General features: G+C 46.5%; 3 protein-coding genes across 3 annotated transcripts; 2 read left to right on the top strand and 1 right to left on the bottom strand.

Annotated features, from left to right (window-relative positions):
• Positions 1-55: 55 nt before the first annotated feature.
• On the top strand, positions 56-1,915 carry F5891DRAFT_1203846 (uncharacterized protein; the record flags this gene model as incomplete). The annotated part of the gene is made up of 5 exons (XM_041368967.1): positions 56-718; positions 765-1,077; positions 1,129-1,506; positions 1,580-1,720; positions 1,794-1,915. The coding sequence occupies 5 exons, from the start codon at positions 56-58 to the stop codon at positions 1,913-1,915; spliced, it is 1,617 nt and encodes a 538-aa protein (XP_041216139.1).
• Positions 1,916-2,783: 868 nt separating this feature from the next.
• On the bottom strand, positions 2,784-6,951 carry F5891DRAFT_1203845 (uncharacterized protein; the record flags this gene model as incomplete). The annotated part of the gene is made up of 6 exons (XM_041368966.1): positions 2,784-3,838; positions 3,892-3,948; positions 4,002-5,237; positions 5,289-6,632; positions 6,681-6,776; positions 6,828-6,951. The coding sequence occupies 6 exons, from the start codon at positions 6,949-6,951 to the stop codon at positions 2,784-2,786; spliced, it is 3,912 nt and encodes a 1,303-aa protein (XP_041216138.1).
• A 3,932-nt stretch (positions 6,952-10,883) lies between these two features.
• On the top strand, positions 10,884-12,860 carry F5891DRAFT_1203843 (uncharacterized protein; the record flags this gene model as incomplete). Its single annotated transcript, XM_041368965.1, has 5 exons — positions 10,884-11,688; positions 11,736-11,880; positions 11,931-12,272; positions 12,321-12,538; positions 12,586-12,860. 5 exons carry the CDS (start codon positions 10,884-10,886, stop codon positions 12,858-12,860), a joined length of 1,785 nt encoding a protein of 594 aa, XP_041216137.1.
• Between the last annotated feature and the right edge of the window lie 2,161 nt (positions 12,861-15,021).

Raw genomic sequence — 15,021 nt, 5'->3', positions numbered from 1 at the left:
TGAGCGCAGGGTTCTAGCCCGTAAGAAGGAGAAGAGGCGCAAGGAAGACTTACGCATGGAGGCCTTGGACGCACAAAAGATCTTGAATGGTGGTACAAAACTCAATTCCTTTCAGACGCGCGAGCTCTATCAGCCTTGGACTCGCCAGTCAAAAATTTCTAGCGATGCCACCGAGGACGCTTTTCGAGGCATTAGGCTTATCCAGTTCCACACCTTCGAGTGGTCAGTAAAATCAGTTGCCTCGCGTGCGCGTGCGATGCGTCTTATGGCCTGCATGGTAATAACCGAACAGGCGGTCATCAATGCATACAGGCCAGAGCTGCTAGGGGATCTCACAGGAGGCGCCGCTGCAATCCGATTTGCTCTAGAGGAAAATACTACCCCATATCGCGTTGCCTTTCGTGGTGGAAAGAGGCAGATGACGCTTACCGATGACAAGGTCTTGAGCCCACGTCTTGTTAATTTCACATGGCCAGATGGGCTTGAAATCGACAGACATGCACTTACCAAAATTACGCATATCTTTGATCTGGGATTTGAGTTAGCTGCACACAAGCGTGACATCATGTGCCTGGGGCAGTCCCATCAGTTACAGGCCATCATTAACGCTGTGCAAAAAAGTACCATAGCCTGGGAGGATACCACAGGAGCCGTCAGTGTACAAGAGCGTCCACCGCTTAGGCCTGAGGTGCAATACGCGCTTGAAAATCTGGTGAAGGTGAGTTAGAGCAATAACGCAATATCTTAGTACTTACTGTGGCTAGTCCTTGGATGCCAATGCATATGTACAGCGTCAGTCTTCCAAGTCAAAGAAGCAGACCTTCCAAAACGAAGTTCCATCCTCTGAGTCGTTGACGGTTGCTTACTGGGGTTCTGATGACGTGGAGGAAGCCAATGAGAATAACACATTCATCACGAAGAACATGAAGTTTGTTATACCTTCATCGCAGGAAGATGACCTACGTCTTGTCGAGGAGGCAAAGGCCCGTGAGTGCAAATGGAAGCTACTAGTGGATAGCGCCGAGGGTACTGGGAAGGGCATGTTGGAGACAGGCGACTCCACAAATAGGGTAAATGGTGAGTTGATTGGTTGTTATCTGCTGCACAAGTACTTAAGTCCCGTACAAGGTGATTCCTATCAGACAAAGAACGATTATAAAGCCTGCGATAGCCATGTAATTGCAGCCAAGATAAACGGTTTAGAAGACGGCGAGAATAGAGAGAGAGGTCCTGATGAAGGGGAAGTGGAGGAATGTAATAACGGAGAAGATGAAGAGGAATGTATTCCTACTTCCCTGCGAAATCCTGCTAAACCAGACGGCCCAGCTTTTCTTGATCTTAAGGATGAAGAAGGAAAAAAATCTAATATCAATGGCCCGCAGATTTTAGAAGATCTCTGCTTGGACGCACCTCCTGATGCTTTACCCACAGAACTGCCCATCTTGTCCCTTCATGGATATGATGCTGGTGTCGATGATGATCTAGAGCCTCAAGCCACTACCTCAGGTATGTATCTTCCTGCCCTGCGTTTTAGTGCATAATGCTCATTTACAATGAGTTGTACAATATTCTGAGCTAGATCAAAGCATTTGTGTCACCTCGGAGACTAATCGCACTCCAAACATTTGCACAATGGCAGGCTCTGCTATGGTAAAGAAAACTCAAAAGCGTGGTCATAACTCCTCGACATCTTCTGATGAGTCACACTATGAAAGACCTGGTAAGCCACAGCACCAATTGAAAATTGCATCACGCCCTGCTACCACGTGGGGGAGTACTAACCTGATAAGTAGGCTCGAGCCATCATGATAAGCACAGGAGAAAGCGTAGGCAGCTGGGTGATCTAGGACGATCTGGAAGCAGCACACTTAGGCATTTTCAGGATAATGATGACCTTACAAGCCAGCTTGGCTGATGTACAGCGAGGTACCATTCATCTTCTCATCATTTTATGCACATATTTTTCTGTTTGCAACGCCGGTAACCAAACGATCTCAAAATTACTTCTGAATAGCAATAGTTAATTCTTAGACTGTTTATCTCCTGCATAACACAAAGTTTAACAAGATTTCAGACGATATACTAATGTACCCATGATACTTGAAATTGGAAGGATGAGCCTAAGGGCGACCACCAACTGGAATCTGATCGATGTTCCATAAATGGTATTTTTGAGTTCGAGATAAATAACTGACAACAGTCTGACCTTGACTGACGGACTCGCCAATGTTGCCTCCACGTATATTTTGAAATAAATAAACAATTATATAAGCACATTTGTCACATGTGTGTATAAATTAATCACCATCGTAATAATACCACGGCCCTTCGGGCATCCCAGGACCTCATTTTTACCTCTATGTCTTTCTTTGCTTGACTTTCAATACTGATTCTATCGTATTCAGAGATACTCCATTTACATTGTGTTCTCTTTTTATCATTACCATGAATTTGTGCGTTTGCTAATATATATTTCAATACTCTTATCACCTTCTTCCGAAGGGCTCAATTGTCATGTGGGAGTCCGTGGGATTACGGCATTTTTCGTCCCAGGACGAAAAATGCTGTAATGGGATGTAAAGTCGCGTGCGTCAGATGCGATAGTAAGAGACTCACTATTCTGGTAAACAATCGTTATGCAGCAGATGGAGAGGCACTTTATGAATATCGACACAATGAAGGTCACTGACCAGGATATTGTGCGGACAGACAATTAAATTTGTTAAACCAGTACATATTCTAGGTCCTGGTAAAGAGCTTGCTACCAAACAAACGAAATAATTCTAACCTAAGGTTGTGAAGGAACCCATGAAAGGATGCAGCTGATCGATCTGTTCGCATAACCGCCGCGCATGAGCCTCAGTTCCAGCTGTACTCTCTTTGTTATATGCAACTGCAGTGTGACGACGAGGTTTCTTGGACCATTGAGCACGGTGGATAAATGCGAGCTTGCTGCGATCACGAATTGCGGCAATACGTTCCATGAACCAAGTCTCCCAAGTCGGGGACCATTCTCCTTCCCATAACTGGTATATCTCAAAGAACTTCAGGGGAGGCCATAGAGAATGGTTGTCACTGGTGAGGCCTATTAGAATATTGATGTGATCTTCCGTTATTTTATCGTCGATGTCCGTGCCATTGCAATCAACATTACGGTGTATGGAAGCGTCGGTAGATGGGCCAGACAAAGCCGTCAAAAACAGGTCGTCGGGTCCATAATGCACTGCGAGCCGCCATAACAGACCACCTTTTGTAAGCATACGCCGGGCAAATGGAAGGTGCAAAAATGACTTGACCCTGTCCTCATATGTATTTAGCACATCACTTTGCATACGATTAAGGAGAGGATGTTTGACGTCAAGGTATGCGGGGCGAGGGGCTGGAACACCATAAAGAGGGCCGACGAGAAGGTGAGGGTTTACAAATACTCGCCAATCAAGTCCTCGAGAGAGACAATAGATAGCAGAGAACCATAATGGTACATCCGGATATTGTGCTCTCCAAAGACGCAGTCTTAATTCGGTCCTCTTCGAGATAGTCAACCTACCGCGAGAGATAACGCTCAAAAGGTGGTACGGGGGGTTGCAGATGAGGTGGAGAATGCGGTTTTTCAGATGAGGGCTGGCCAATGATGCGCAAAGAAAATTTGGCAAGTTGAACTGCTTCAAGCAGTTGGTGTTCTTGATTATCCACCGAGCGGTCGCTGTGTCGGCAGGTATGGGTGGTGTCCTGTCGAAAGCCGCAACCGATATCACGCTTGCGGTGAATGGCAGGGAGCTGTGTATAGACGGCACAACGGATGATACTTGCGTTGAATGACCTGCCATAGAAATGAGAGCTACAGGTGTTACCATTAATTCTATGTCTACACTGAGAATACCAGATACTCACCATGATGGTTCGTTGGAGGGTTATACTCTGAGGAGGAGCCATGACGAGGAGAAGGTGCTAAAATAATAGATATTAGTAATGTATCGGCATGGAACTTCATAAAAACTTACAGCCAAGGCTTCTTTGACGGATAGGACCCTGGTTATATGTAGACCGTTGGTATTTTACTTGAGCCCGAGCTCTAATGGGCGAGCGGCTGCGTGAATGATTGTGATGAGTAGAGTGAACTGGGGAACGTGATCGACCACCAGGAGGTGAGATGGCACCGTGCCACTGAGACGAGGAATAGTCCTTATAGGACAAAGGGCGATGAGAAGCCGGACGATGGACATCAGGATCCCTATAATGCGAGAATCTATGTCGAGGATAAAATACTCGCGTGCAATCAGGAGATTGATCTCTGTAATCGACGGCCTTGTCTTTGAATTTGTAAAAACAAGGGGCCTTGGGGGGTGACAGAATTTCGCCAGGCTCTACTTCCATGTCGAGGGACTGAGACAAAGAAACTTGCGAAATGGGGGGTATATCCATGCCGTCGCCATCATCCATAACAACGTCGTGCACTTCCTTGTCCCTCCAAGCCTTTTCGCGTTTGAGTCTCTCCCTCTCGAGTCTCTCCTTCTCGAGTCTCTCCCTCTCGAGTTTCTCCCTCTCGAGTCTCTCCTTCTCGAGTCTCTCCTTCTCGAGTCTCTCCCTCTCGAGTTTCTCCGTCTCGAGCTTCTCCTTCTCGAGCTTCTCCTTCTCAAGTCTCTCCTTCTCGAGCTTCTCCTTCTCCCCCTCGAGGTTCTCACTCTCCAGTTTTTCCTTCTCGAGTATCTCCTTCCCCATCCTCCCGACGATTCCCTGCTCAAACGTCTGGGCTTCTCCGCATTTGTCCCCTTTGTGTTTCAACCTTTCCTGCTCAGCTGCCCCCGAGGTGTCATTCCGTGATGCTCGACGTTTTGCTTCATTCTTGAGATAGGATGTTTTCATATCCTTGATGCGACGAGTCTCAAACTCCTGTTTTGTGTCATTTTTACGTGACGGCAATACATCCATCCTTGTAGCAGGTAGAACCACCGAAGAACCAGGTCCATTTGAATCTAGAATTTGATCTTTTGCCGTCAAAGCGAACCATCTGACTCTCTCAAATGCGGGGCTGGGAACACCCAGTGGATATCCAAATACACGGTGCTCAATCGTGTTGATTGTGAAGAGCCCACACGAACAGCAATCCTTCTGTTGACCATGTGGAAGTGTATGTCCCAAATCGGTGAACTTGCCGTTGAATCGTTTTTCGAACCACCATTGGAGCCTCGTAATGATATATTTAGGACTAAGTTTGTGTTTCTGATCAAGGGAATCGCCTGTGTTAAAGTCAGTTTGTAAATACAAAAGTAACAAACGAGGATATTCACCATATCTGAAAGTCCTGGAATGAAAGTCGATTTCAAATGCAATAAAGTGTGATGCCAGACGAAGATGCACAGGAGCGCAAAGATATCTATACTTCTTTGCAGTATTCTCGAATTCCAGTAGTTTGCTATGTGGTTTCTCGTGGTATGAAATTGATGTGGCTGAAAGGAGGGCATCACTGAAGTCGGTAGAGGCAATAATGAAGTCGCATTGATCTTGATCTAACCGAGAAACTAGATTGGCCACCATAACGTCGATAATAGGCTCTGACAACCACATGGAGTCTGATAACAAGTGCATGAGAGAATGAGTGCGTCTACCAGAGTGCGCAGCGGGGCCACGGAGGTAGCTGTTTGCGGGAAATTTGCATAATTGGTTTTCTGCCTCGCGAAAAATATCCGCGTCCAAATTTGTATTGGCTAGACCTCGTAGCCAACGGTGTGCGCCTTCCCATTGCCTCTTTCTGGCGTGTACTTGGTGCAACTGCCACCATAGCTCGATCGTCCACAATGGCAGTAATGTATCTTTGAAGCGAGGATCGAATATCGAGCACTTTCCATCTAGAAGGGCTTGTCCGAATTTATCACGAAGCACTTTAACGTCTATCATTGGAGGCAGTTCCGTGGCAGGTGGAATCTCGCTTGTAGGCAGTCCTTTCTGAAAGGTTATAGAGCCCTCATAATTCCACCACGAAATGCCAGGGACAGAGAAGTTAGTCAAATCTTCAACCGAGATATCTTCGGGAGGAATTGACAGTGCTAATATCTTTGCAGGAACAGTTAAAACTGCCGCGCACAACTGCTGGAGGGCACATGGTGTGGACAGTATGGTGAGTGGGAATTTCTTTCCTCGATTAATCCACTGGTGGGCTGTTTCACGGTGAGCTAATGCGTTCTTGGAATGAGACTGGTCTAGGAGGATGAACTCTGGTGGCCAGCATTGGCTAGTTGGCTTGACAGACGTCATGACAACACCATCATAAACTTCCACTTCGTCGTCGTCGTCACTCGCTGAAGTGGTTCTTGAACCACACGCTGGAATAGTAGCCGGACCAGAATTAACATGTAGATCGTCCATAACTTGGAAGTGTTCGTTTTCAAAGTCAGATTCGCTGTCTTCGTAGTCGGAATAATCGTGATACAACGCAATGTCACCAGTTCTTGGGTAAAATATTTGCTTCGAACGCTGCGCGTTTTTGAGGCGATCGATTTTAGGGTATTCGCCAGTGATCTCCTTGCTGGGTTTGCCTTTGCCGTCGGTGACAAATGTGCGTTTGGAAACTTTTTGGCCTGTGAAGGGAGGCTCTTCTCCATCTGGCCAGAACTTGACAGGCTGTGCCATCACGACTAATGACAGATGTTAGACGAGAGCGAAACAACGAGTGGTTGATGTACTTAAAGGGGCCCGTTTTGGACGCGAAAACACGGGCTCTATGTCTTCCCAGAGATTGTTGCCCCAGGTCAATGCTTCTGAGGATAATGTCCCATTATCTTCAGGGGTTGGTTAGACAAAGAAATTATAGATTGAGTTAATAGACGGACCGAAAGAAGGCAGCTCAACAGGACGGGGTTGAGAAACCGGCTGAGCAGACATGACTGCGAGCCGCTTGCGAGGTGCATTACTGACCGTGTGAGGTCTGACAACTGGCCGTTTTTCACGAGGCATACAGTGGAGAAGTTATATCGAAGTCAAACGAAGCGTTCGACGTTGTAAGAATGGATGACCAGCTGGAGATTACGGACTAGATGTCCAGAGAGAAAGATCTAAAGCCAAAGTCAAAAGAAGCGTTCGACGTAGGAATAGGGAGATGATCCAAGCCTGGCCAAACAAAACCTTCGATAACAAGAGAGAAGATATTCAAGGCCAAAATCAAACAAAGGGTGTACTATACAGAGTACTGAGAATAGCTCAAAGTCAAACGAAGCGTTCGACAGTGTAAGAATGGATAACTATGTGTAGATTACAAGCTAGATGTTAAGAGTTGAAGAAGTTGATGTGCAAGTTAACCTTGAGATGAAACTCGCAAAGCTGACCAATGACCGGTCTCCTGGTAGGAGACCCACAAGTAGATACTGACAACTTCATGATTCACAATAGAAATACATACATTGTAAAATATCTAACCACGAGTCTATGTATTGTAATTTCTTAAAAATAATTCACTCAGAGTTTCCAAATTGACCTGACTTAGAATCTACACACGCTGATTCAATCTCTACATGATATTCTTGATATTGAATTATCTAAATGTGGGCGAATTTGCCAATCACGGTTACTTATGTAATTGTCAGTGTGTAGTCAGCTACTTGAAAAAGGCCGAGCTTCGCTGGCAGTAACCTCGAGGAGACATTATCGACTGTGTCGGCCGAAGTTCACTTCAACTACCATTAACGTTTCAAGTAGCCCTGACAGAAAATCTCTCGTCAAAAACTCGATGGCAAACATGCCCTTGAGATCCCTCCTTACATTTTCCATTGTTATCCTGATTGCAAACCAGCCCTCAACAGGTATACAACACGAATATCTGCCCATACGTCATTCGTGTACACCGAGCCGTCTGACCGTCAATCGCAATAAGAATCAGCGCATCATAGGATAGCGACGCATGAAACTTACTGTCATCCGCCCCGAAGATAAGACCACCACTCCCAGAAGCAGAAGCAGAACAAAAATTAGAACCAGAGGCAAAGACCCAGCTCTCCAGTGCGTCCAGTCTCCACCCCTCAGTTTCTACGAATGTCCAGCCTGGTGCGAGAACGTGAGGTTGCTGCTAGGGCTGCAGGGAGTTAGTAGCGATTTTGGATTGTGTGATAAACACTAGTCCGTTAAGAAAACACGCACCCCACTACCCACTCCACTCCAACCGTCCCTCGCCCTTGTCCATGGCGCGCGATCCGCAAGCCTCAAATTTGTCCTCCACGTCACAGCTCCCGCAAACGCCCAGGACAAAGAATAGTAGGCGGCGGGGGATAATAGACAGTACCGGCAGCAAAAAGAGGAAAGAGAGCAGGTTTAAGCGTTAGAATGAGATATGTATGAGTGGAACGACGGATGAGGTGGGGAGTAAGTGGTGAGACGATGTCGTAGCCATCGCAGCTAAGACGGCGGATTAGAAAATGAGAATACAAATGCATAATTGATACTCACAACGCGCCCATGAGGTTTTGAATCGCTTAAACGTTAGCTTGCCAGTCAACACCCCCCTTTGAGGGAGGTGGCGCGATTGAAGCCGGTGGAGCCACCCCAACGAATATCTTCGTGCTGAGGCTGAAAGTCAATGGTTTGGCTTTTTCGCACGGGCGTGTTGTTGTGGAACGCACAGCCACAATTGTCAGTTGACACAACTTGACAGTGACCTTGTATTCACTTCGGTGACTTACGGTCCACTGTTTCGTAAGCCAACCTATGACATTCACTAATAGTAACAGACAGTCGCACTGGCCGAATCGGCTATACAAAAACTGACCAGACTGACTCATGGCAAGATGTTTCTCGAGACGTTTATGCTGAGCATGTTTCAAGAAGATGTTTTGGTTGGGAATTAAGCTTAATTAAGACTTGGTGTGAATATGTAAGTACCAAAAAAAGATAATGCTCTGAGAGGCAAAGTCAGTCCAAACATTCCAACTAGTTGACTTAATAACTTGACGCAATAGGAGTCGGTCCAAAACATCCTGTATGCATATTTTAAGACGCATAGAGGTACATGCATATGTGCATTTATGACTTCTTTAGAACATTTTACTTGCCTGACCTTTGACTGAATTATGTCGCGCAAGTTGTTTTGCAGACATCCATGACATCCATGACGTAGTCACTGAATTCCATGACATAATTTCTTTCCTTTCATGGTAAGGGTGTCGATCTGATCATGTAGCCCGCAAGAATGAACACGGAACCACGAGTACAGTTGAGTGTTCATGAAATTCTTCATTTGGGTGTCCTTCTTTCAAGTTCGTCGTATCATGCACCTCCTTACTCGCACTTTTGAGTTTTTTAAAACCCACCCACCACTCCCTTTTAATTTCCGCCATGAAAATACACTCCATAACCCTCCAATATGTATTAGTTGCTTGTATAAGCGAGATCATGCACAATCATTTGTTAGCTACTCGACGTTTTACGTTCAAGCTAGACAAAGCTGAACCTGTGCGATTATGTAAGTACTGAAATGTCAGGCAATGTCAGTCCGAACTACTTACTACTTAGTAGTAATTACTAGTTAGCCCAAAAGATGATGTACTTGTACAAATGCCTACACGCATAGATGCTATTGTGATGAAAAATGCCAAAATATACCTTGAGTTATATACAACAAATGACACATACGTAGGTCTCAGGTAATTAGCTGATCAAAATGTCGTCCCAGGACGATGACTTACGGCATTCTGGGAAATCGGTGATATCAGATGAGTCAACAACAAATTCATGCTCGCTTGCATTTCAGTTTCTTTGCCCAGTTCTCTTAGTTCTTTTTCTCCAAGCTTCGCCCACTGCACATTCAATTTCGCCTCCTGTTTAATAGCATAATAAAACTACTGTGGATTTGCTAATTGCGAGTGTGATGGGGTTTCGTGCGCAGTGTGTTCGTGTTCGCAACGATCTGGGAGAGTTCTGCCCTCCGATGATTCTCCTTTGGCCATTCACTTAGACTGCTTGCCAGCTTCCTCGGTTTTAGCTACTCCATTGTGATCCAGCAGTAATTCAATGGCAATTAACATGCAATACAAACAGAAAACATACAAAGCTCTACTACAACACGGTCTCCCTCTGACATTCTGCGCTGCGCCGCTGCCAGTAGCTCAGGTAGTTCTACCTCCCAGTAGGCGTCCTTGAACTTGTAGAGATGTGCGTAAAGAAAAAATGGGGAAGGCTTCGAAACAGCATTGGAAGGTGCAGGGAACATGGAGGTTCAAGGTGTACCGGGCAGTGCTGTAAGTACTTTGAAATCATACTGAAATCATGCAAGCAGCGGACGTCAGGTGGCACCGAGTGAAGACTCGGAGACAAAACTGCAATAGTGCTTACTAGTACCAATGCAACTGCCATTGCTCGAACTTTCACTGAGTTGTTCCATCTTGGACAGGTTGGACATAGTCTTCAAGTTGGGACTCGGGAGTTCTGGGCAGCTCGAAAGTTGGTGTCAGTAGGTGTACTCCAGTTTAGGTGAGTGCGAGAGATTAATGGACACACACTATAGATCATACTTATGGGGCGTTCTAGATTACTATTATAAATTTGTCAGTCCATGCAGCCGGGGAAGTTGTGATCAGTGGATTGAGTGGAAGAGCCATGTGCATGAGCGCTGAGCTACTATATGAAAGTGTACGAAATCAGTAGCAATACTTTGCACAATGTATATAGCTTACAAATTACTGCCGCATTGTGAATTGTGCACGGACCCTTCGGAACCGACAGGGACAACGCATTAAATTGGAACATTCAAGCACTAGGTCTACACCCCTGCGGCGCCCTGCCACTCTGCTTACACAGATTGCTGACAAAGCATCTTAGTGCTTGACTCCCAACAGTAAATCGAATATGAGTTCTCACCACCATCACATTGATGTCAACTTAAATGTACATGTAATTCAATCATGCCTCCACGCTTCAAATACGACTTGCAAGGCCTCGACCCGAAAGAGCAGCAAACAGAACGAAAAAGAATATGGCTCGCCCGACAGATGCAGGATCCTGAGAGTGCAGAAAGGATCAGGGCGCTGAATCGCGCCAGCAAACGAGCTCAGCGACATCGCGAAAAAATCTTTAAAACGTTTAAAGAATCGGAGTCCCCTGAACAGGCTGCAGAACCTCCTCGATTTCGCAGGAAAAGGCCGGAAACTACGTCTTCAGAAGTTCCTTCCATCCAGCACTCCACCCCAGCAGCACGCACCGCATCTATCCACAACAGCCTCATAGACCCTGTACTCAGGAGCCCCATACGACCCCGTCACATGGTAGACGCTAACGTCATGACAGATCCACCTCAATGCATTCCAGACACAACCCATCCCCTATCTCCTCCCAACCTAGACTTTATAACTGGCATCCTCGGCATCGAGGTACCGCAACAATCTGGAACGGTCACTTGGGCTGACGGGCGCAGGACTATACTTCCGTGTGTCATGAGTAACGGCATCAATATATGCGAGGACAACGATGCCGCCATGGTGCGGTTCCTCTCCGAGCTCCCTGAATCGAAACCCTCCTCAAGCAACGTCGTTCACCTCAAACGCGATGACTTAACCAGAGGACAATTACAGCAATCCGTCAGTGAGGCTCTTAGCCATAACAAACCTGTTATTATCCGAGGCGGTGGTAGCAATAGCGCCACTGCACTGGATGCAGAATACCTAGAGAAAAATTTCGGGATATCGCCCCGGATGCGTGTTACTATACACGGTCAGTCAGTCGGTTTTGTTTTCCATACAACTCAACTTTCCCAACAGATGTCGCCAAACGAGTAGAGGATTTCACTTACCCTCACAAGCAAGGGACAATACAACAATTCCTGGACGACATAAGCAACCCCTCCAAAATCCAATGCATACTTGATCTGCCTCTCTGCCATGTAGGTCTCCCCACGGAGCTCCAGTAAGTTCAACATCCCCCTCCGCGACTGTTCCTGACTGCCCACTTTATAGGCTTCTAGACCACGGCCTCGTATATGGCTGGAACCAAACCACAGTTGATTGTCCCGTTCGCAGTGGCAAGGTTCACCCAGACAACTTTACCACGAAGTCCTGGGCGTTACTTCACCATGCAGGGTTCGTGTCCCACCCACATCACGATGCCGATGGCGCCATAACGTTTGTTCGGATCGAAACGGGCATCAAGTTCTGGGTAGTATTCCGCACCAGAAACACACTCAGTCGAACAGCTCTTCAAAAGGCGCAGATGTTGTTTGCCAACTTCGCCAAAAACCAGGAGGAGATAATTTTGACTTGGGAAGCAGAGGTCATCACACTGTTGGACGGCGACATACTGTAAGTGTCCTTTGTCGTTTGTTCTGCAGTTTGGCTTAAAATTTACAGTTTTCAACCCGCCGGTCAAGTTCATGCGGTATACACTCCTAAGAAATCATTCGTCACTGGCGGAAACTTGCATAACTTCGGATCCTTACATCTTACCGAGATATCTCGCTACATTGATGCTCACAAGGCACAGTTCCTCACCAATCAGGTGCATGACAACGCTCTGGAGACATTCCAGAGGATGACGATAGCTCTTCCACGGCTCTCACCCAGCTTCAGTAAGCCACCAAATCTTCTCGCATTGTGATTTTAAAGTGCTTTGAAGAACTATATCATAGGGCACTCATCGGCCTCTGCCTGATGGTGATCAACCGCGACAAGTACAAGGCTTCGAACCACTATCAGGGATACAAAATAGTCGAATCAGAGAGCACGGAAAGAGCGGTCGCCATCGCCACAGCGATCACTTCTCACTTCTACAAGGATATAGCCATGGCGCAGCGATCCTACCGTTCTGGTGATCAAAGCGACCCGGGTGAGTTAATTTCGCAAGAGGAACTTGCGTCGTGTCTTCGACCATTCACATCCCTGACTACATGACTACACTTTTCTTGCCACCCAACTGTACAACTAATACCGCCTATGCTACTTCTATTCCAAATGTCGGAAATAATATAAGTAATGGCCATCAGCTAGACATTTGACAAAGTCTTGCATAACAGACCCACTGTACTTTTTTCGATCCCCTTTACTGTCCTATTGAGAGTTATACTCTACGTAGGACAATACCATCTAGTCTAGGGGACTTTGCCGATCCCGCCGGCCGTTTTAGGCGCGAGACCCAACGAAGATGAGATAACTTTTAACATACAAAAGCAAGCTATATAGCTATCGAGTGAATGATTAAAAACGTGTACTCGGCCGCTTTCACGGACAAGTACAGGAGTCATGGCTGGTTGCAGAGGGGAAACAATGTAGAGTGTGCCCCATGATTGGTGGATGGCGACTTCTATATCGACTGACTTAGACCAACAAAGAACATCGGTCCACTGTACTTGTGCACGAACTGTTCTGCGGTAGGCTTACAGTGACCCCCTCCACTCATCACCAAAATCCAAGCGCATTATAGTAAAAGTCCCCAGTTGACAGCAGGAATGATTTGAGGTAGAAGTTATGACAGACATAATTCTGTGTTTTGTCATGTGAGATGCTTGTGGGCAGCACCGTGTTGAAGGCACTGCAGCTGTCAATCAAAGCACCTCCATCCCATTGTCTGCCTGAATAGTGGCTGTCTGGATCATGTACTAGTCGCGGATGTGCAAGAACTCTGAGAATGCCACGAGCGAGTTCACCAACTCAATTGTTACAAGCCCTGTCAGTACATTACCTCTGGGGCTGCTAGAGTTCACTGCACGCAAGTATGGCTCTTTAATATATCCCAAATTTTTGAGAGTGAACATCTTGCCACGAACTTGATCCTAATCTCCCCTCGCACATCAGGGGTCGAGAGATGTCGCACAAAGCACATAATCTGTCTGGCATTGTCCTTACATCAGGTCAGCCTCTACTTTACACATGTTGTCATATCTGAATGAGTGTGAAGTTCGAGGGAACACGACTACCCCATGCTTCGTTTGGAAAATCCTGTGATCTAATAATCCAGCCAATAGAATCAGTTCGTGGGGTTTAACACCCACTTCTCTTTCTCCACCGAAGTGTGAATATGTCATATTTGTAGTCATCAGTCATAATTGTCGTGGAGACGTCCAGTCTAACCACGCACTGCAGATCCAGCTAGCGTTGGCAAGCACTAACACATCACTGGGTAGTAAGGACAGAGGTCGAGGTCGACCGGAACCCAATCGACATTCTATAAACGGTGATGTAAATGACTGACATCAGACTGACTCTTGCCTGACGGACTTGCTATCCACCAAATAAGTTATATGTATCGTGAGATAACCAACAACTACAAAAATGAACCACACAGTACATTTTCGGAAGTCAAACGAGGCGGAGGAAGGGATAACTACTGAAGAAGTAGAGATAAAAGCAGATTCTATGTCTAACTTCGACTGTTGCACTAAGGGTGAAGAACTATGGCGAAGGCGTCGTGAAGGTTGGGCTGTGCCTGAGCGCTAGCTCGGGCTACTCCGGCGTTGACTGAAGGGGTGTTTGGGTTGTTGCGGGGGAAGGAGGACATGAGAGAGATCCCATGCCAAAATCATACGAAGCGTTCGACATTGTAGAAATGGATGGCCAGCTAGAAGTCCAAAGGGAAATCCCAGGCCAAAGTCAAATGAATCGTTAGACATTGTAGAAATGGATGGCCAGCTAGAAGTCCAGAGGGAAATCCCAGGCCAAAGTCAAATGAATCGTTAGACATTGTAGAAATGGATGGCCAGCTAGAAGTCCAGAGGGAAATCCCAGGCCAAAGTCAAATGAATCGTTAGACATTGTAGAAATGGATGGCCAGCTAGAAGTCCAGAGGGAAATCCCAGGCCAACGTCAAATGAAGCGTTCGACGCACAGTCAGAAAAATGGAGATCCCAGGCCAGAGTCAGACGAGATTTTCGATGACGAGATATAATATATGTAAGGTTGAAGTCGAGCAAAGCGCTCGACGTTGCATAAATGGATGACCAGCCGGAAATTACCAGCTAGAGGTCCAGAGAGGCCGAAGTCAAACGAAGCGTTCGACACAGAGAGAAGAGATACAGGCCAGCAACGGGACGCGTTCGACGAAGATATGCGAGGCTGA

This window comes from Suillus fuscotomentosus (genome assembly GCF_016647785.1).
Source record: "Suillus fuscotomentosus strain FC203 chromosome Unknown F5891scaffold_578, whole genome shotgun sequence".
NCBI classification, from domain to species: Eukaryota; Fungi; Basidiomycota; class Agaricomycetes; order Boletales; family Suillaceae; genus Suillus; species Suillus fuscotomentosus.
The sequence above is the reverse complement of the archived record's forward strand: the minus strand, read 5'-3'. Positions and strand labels throughout refer to the sequence as shown.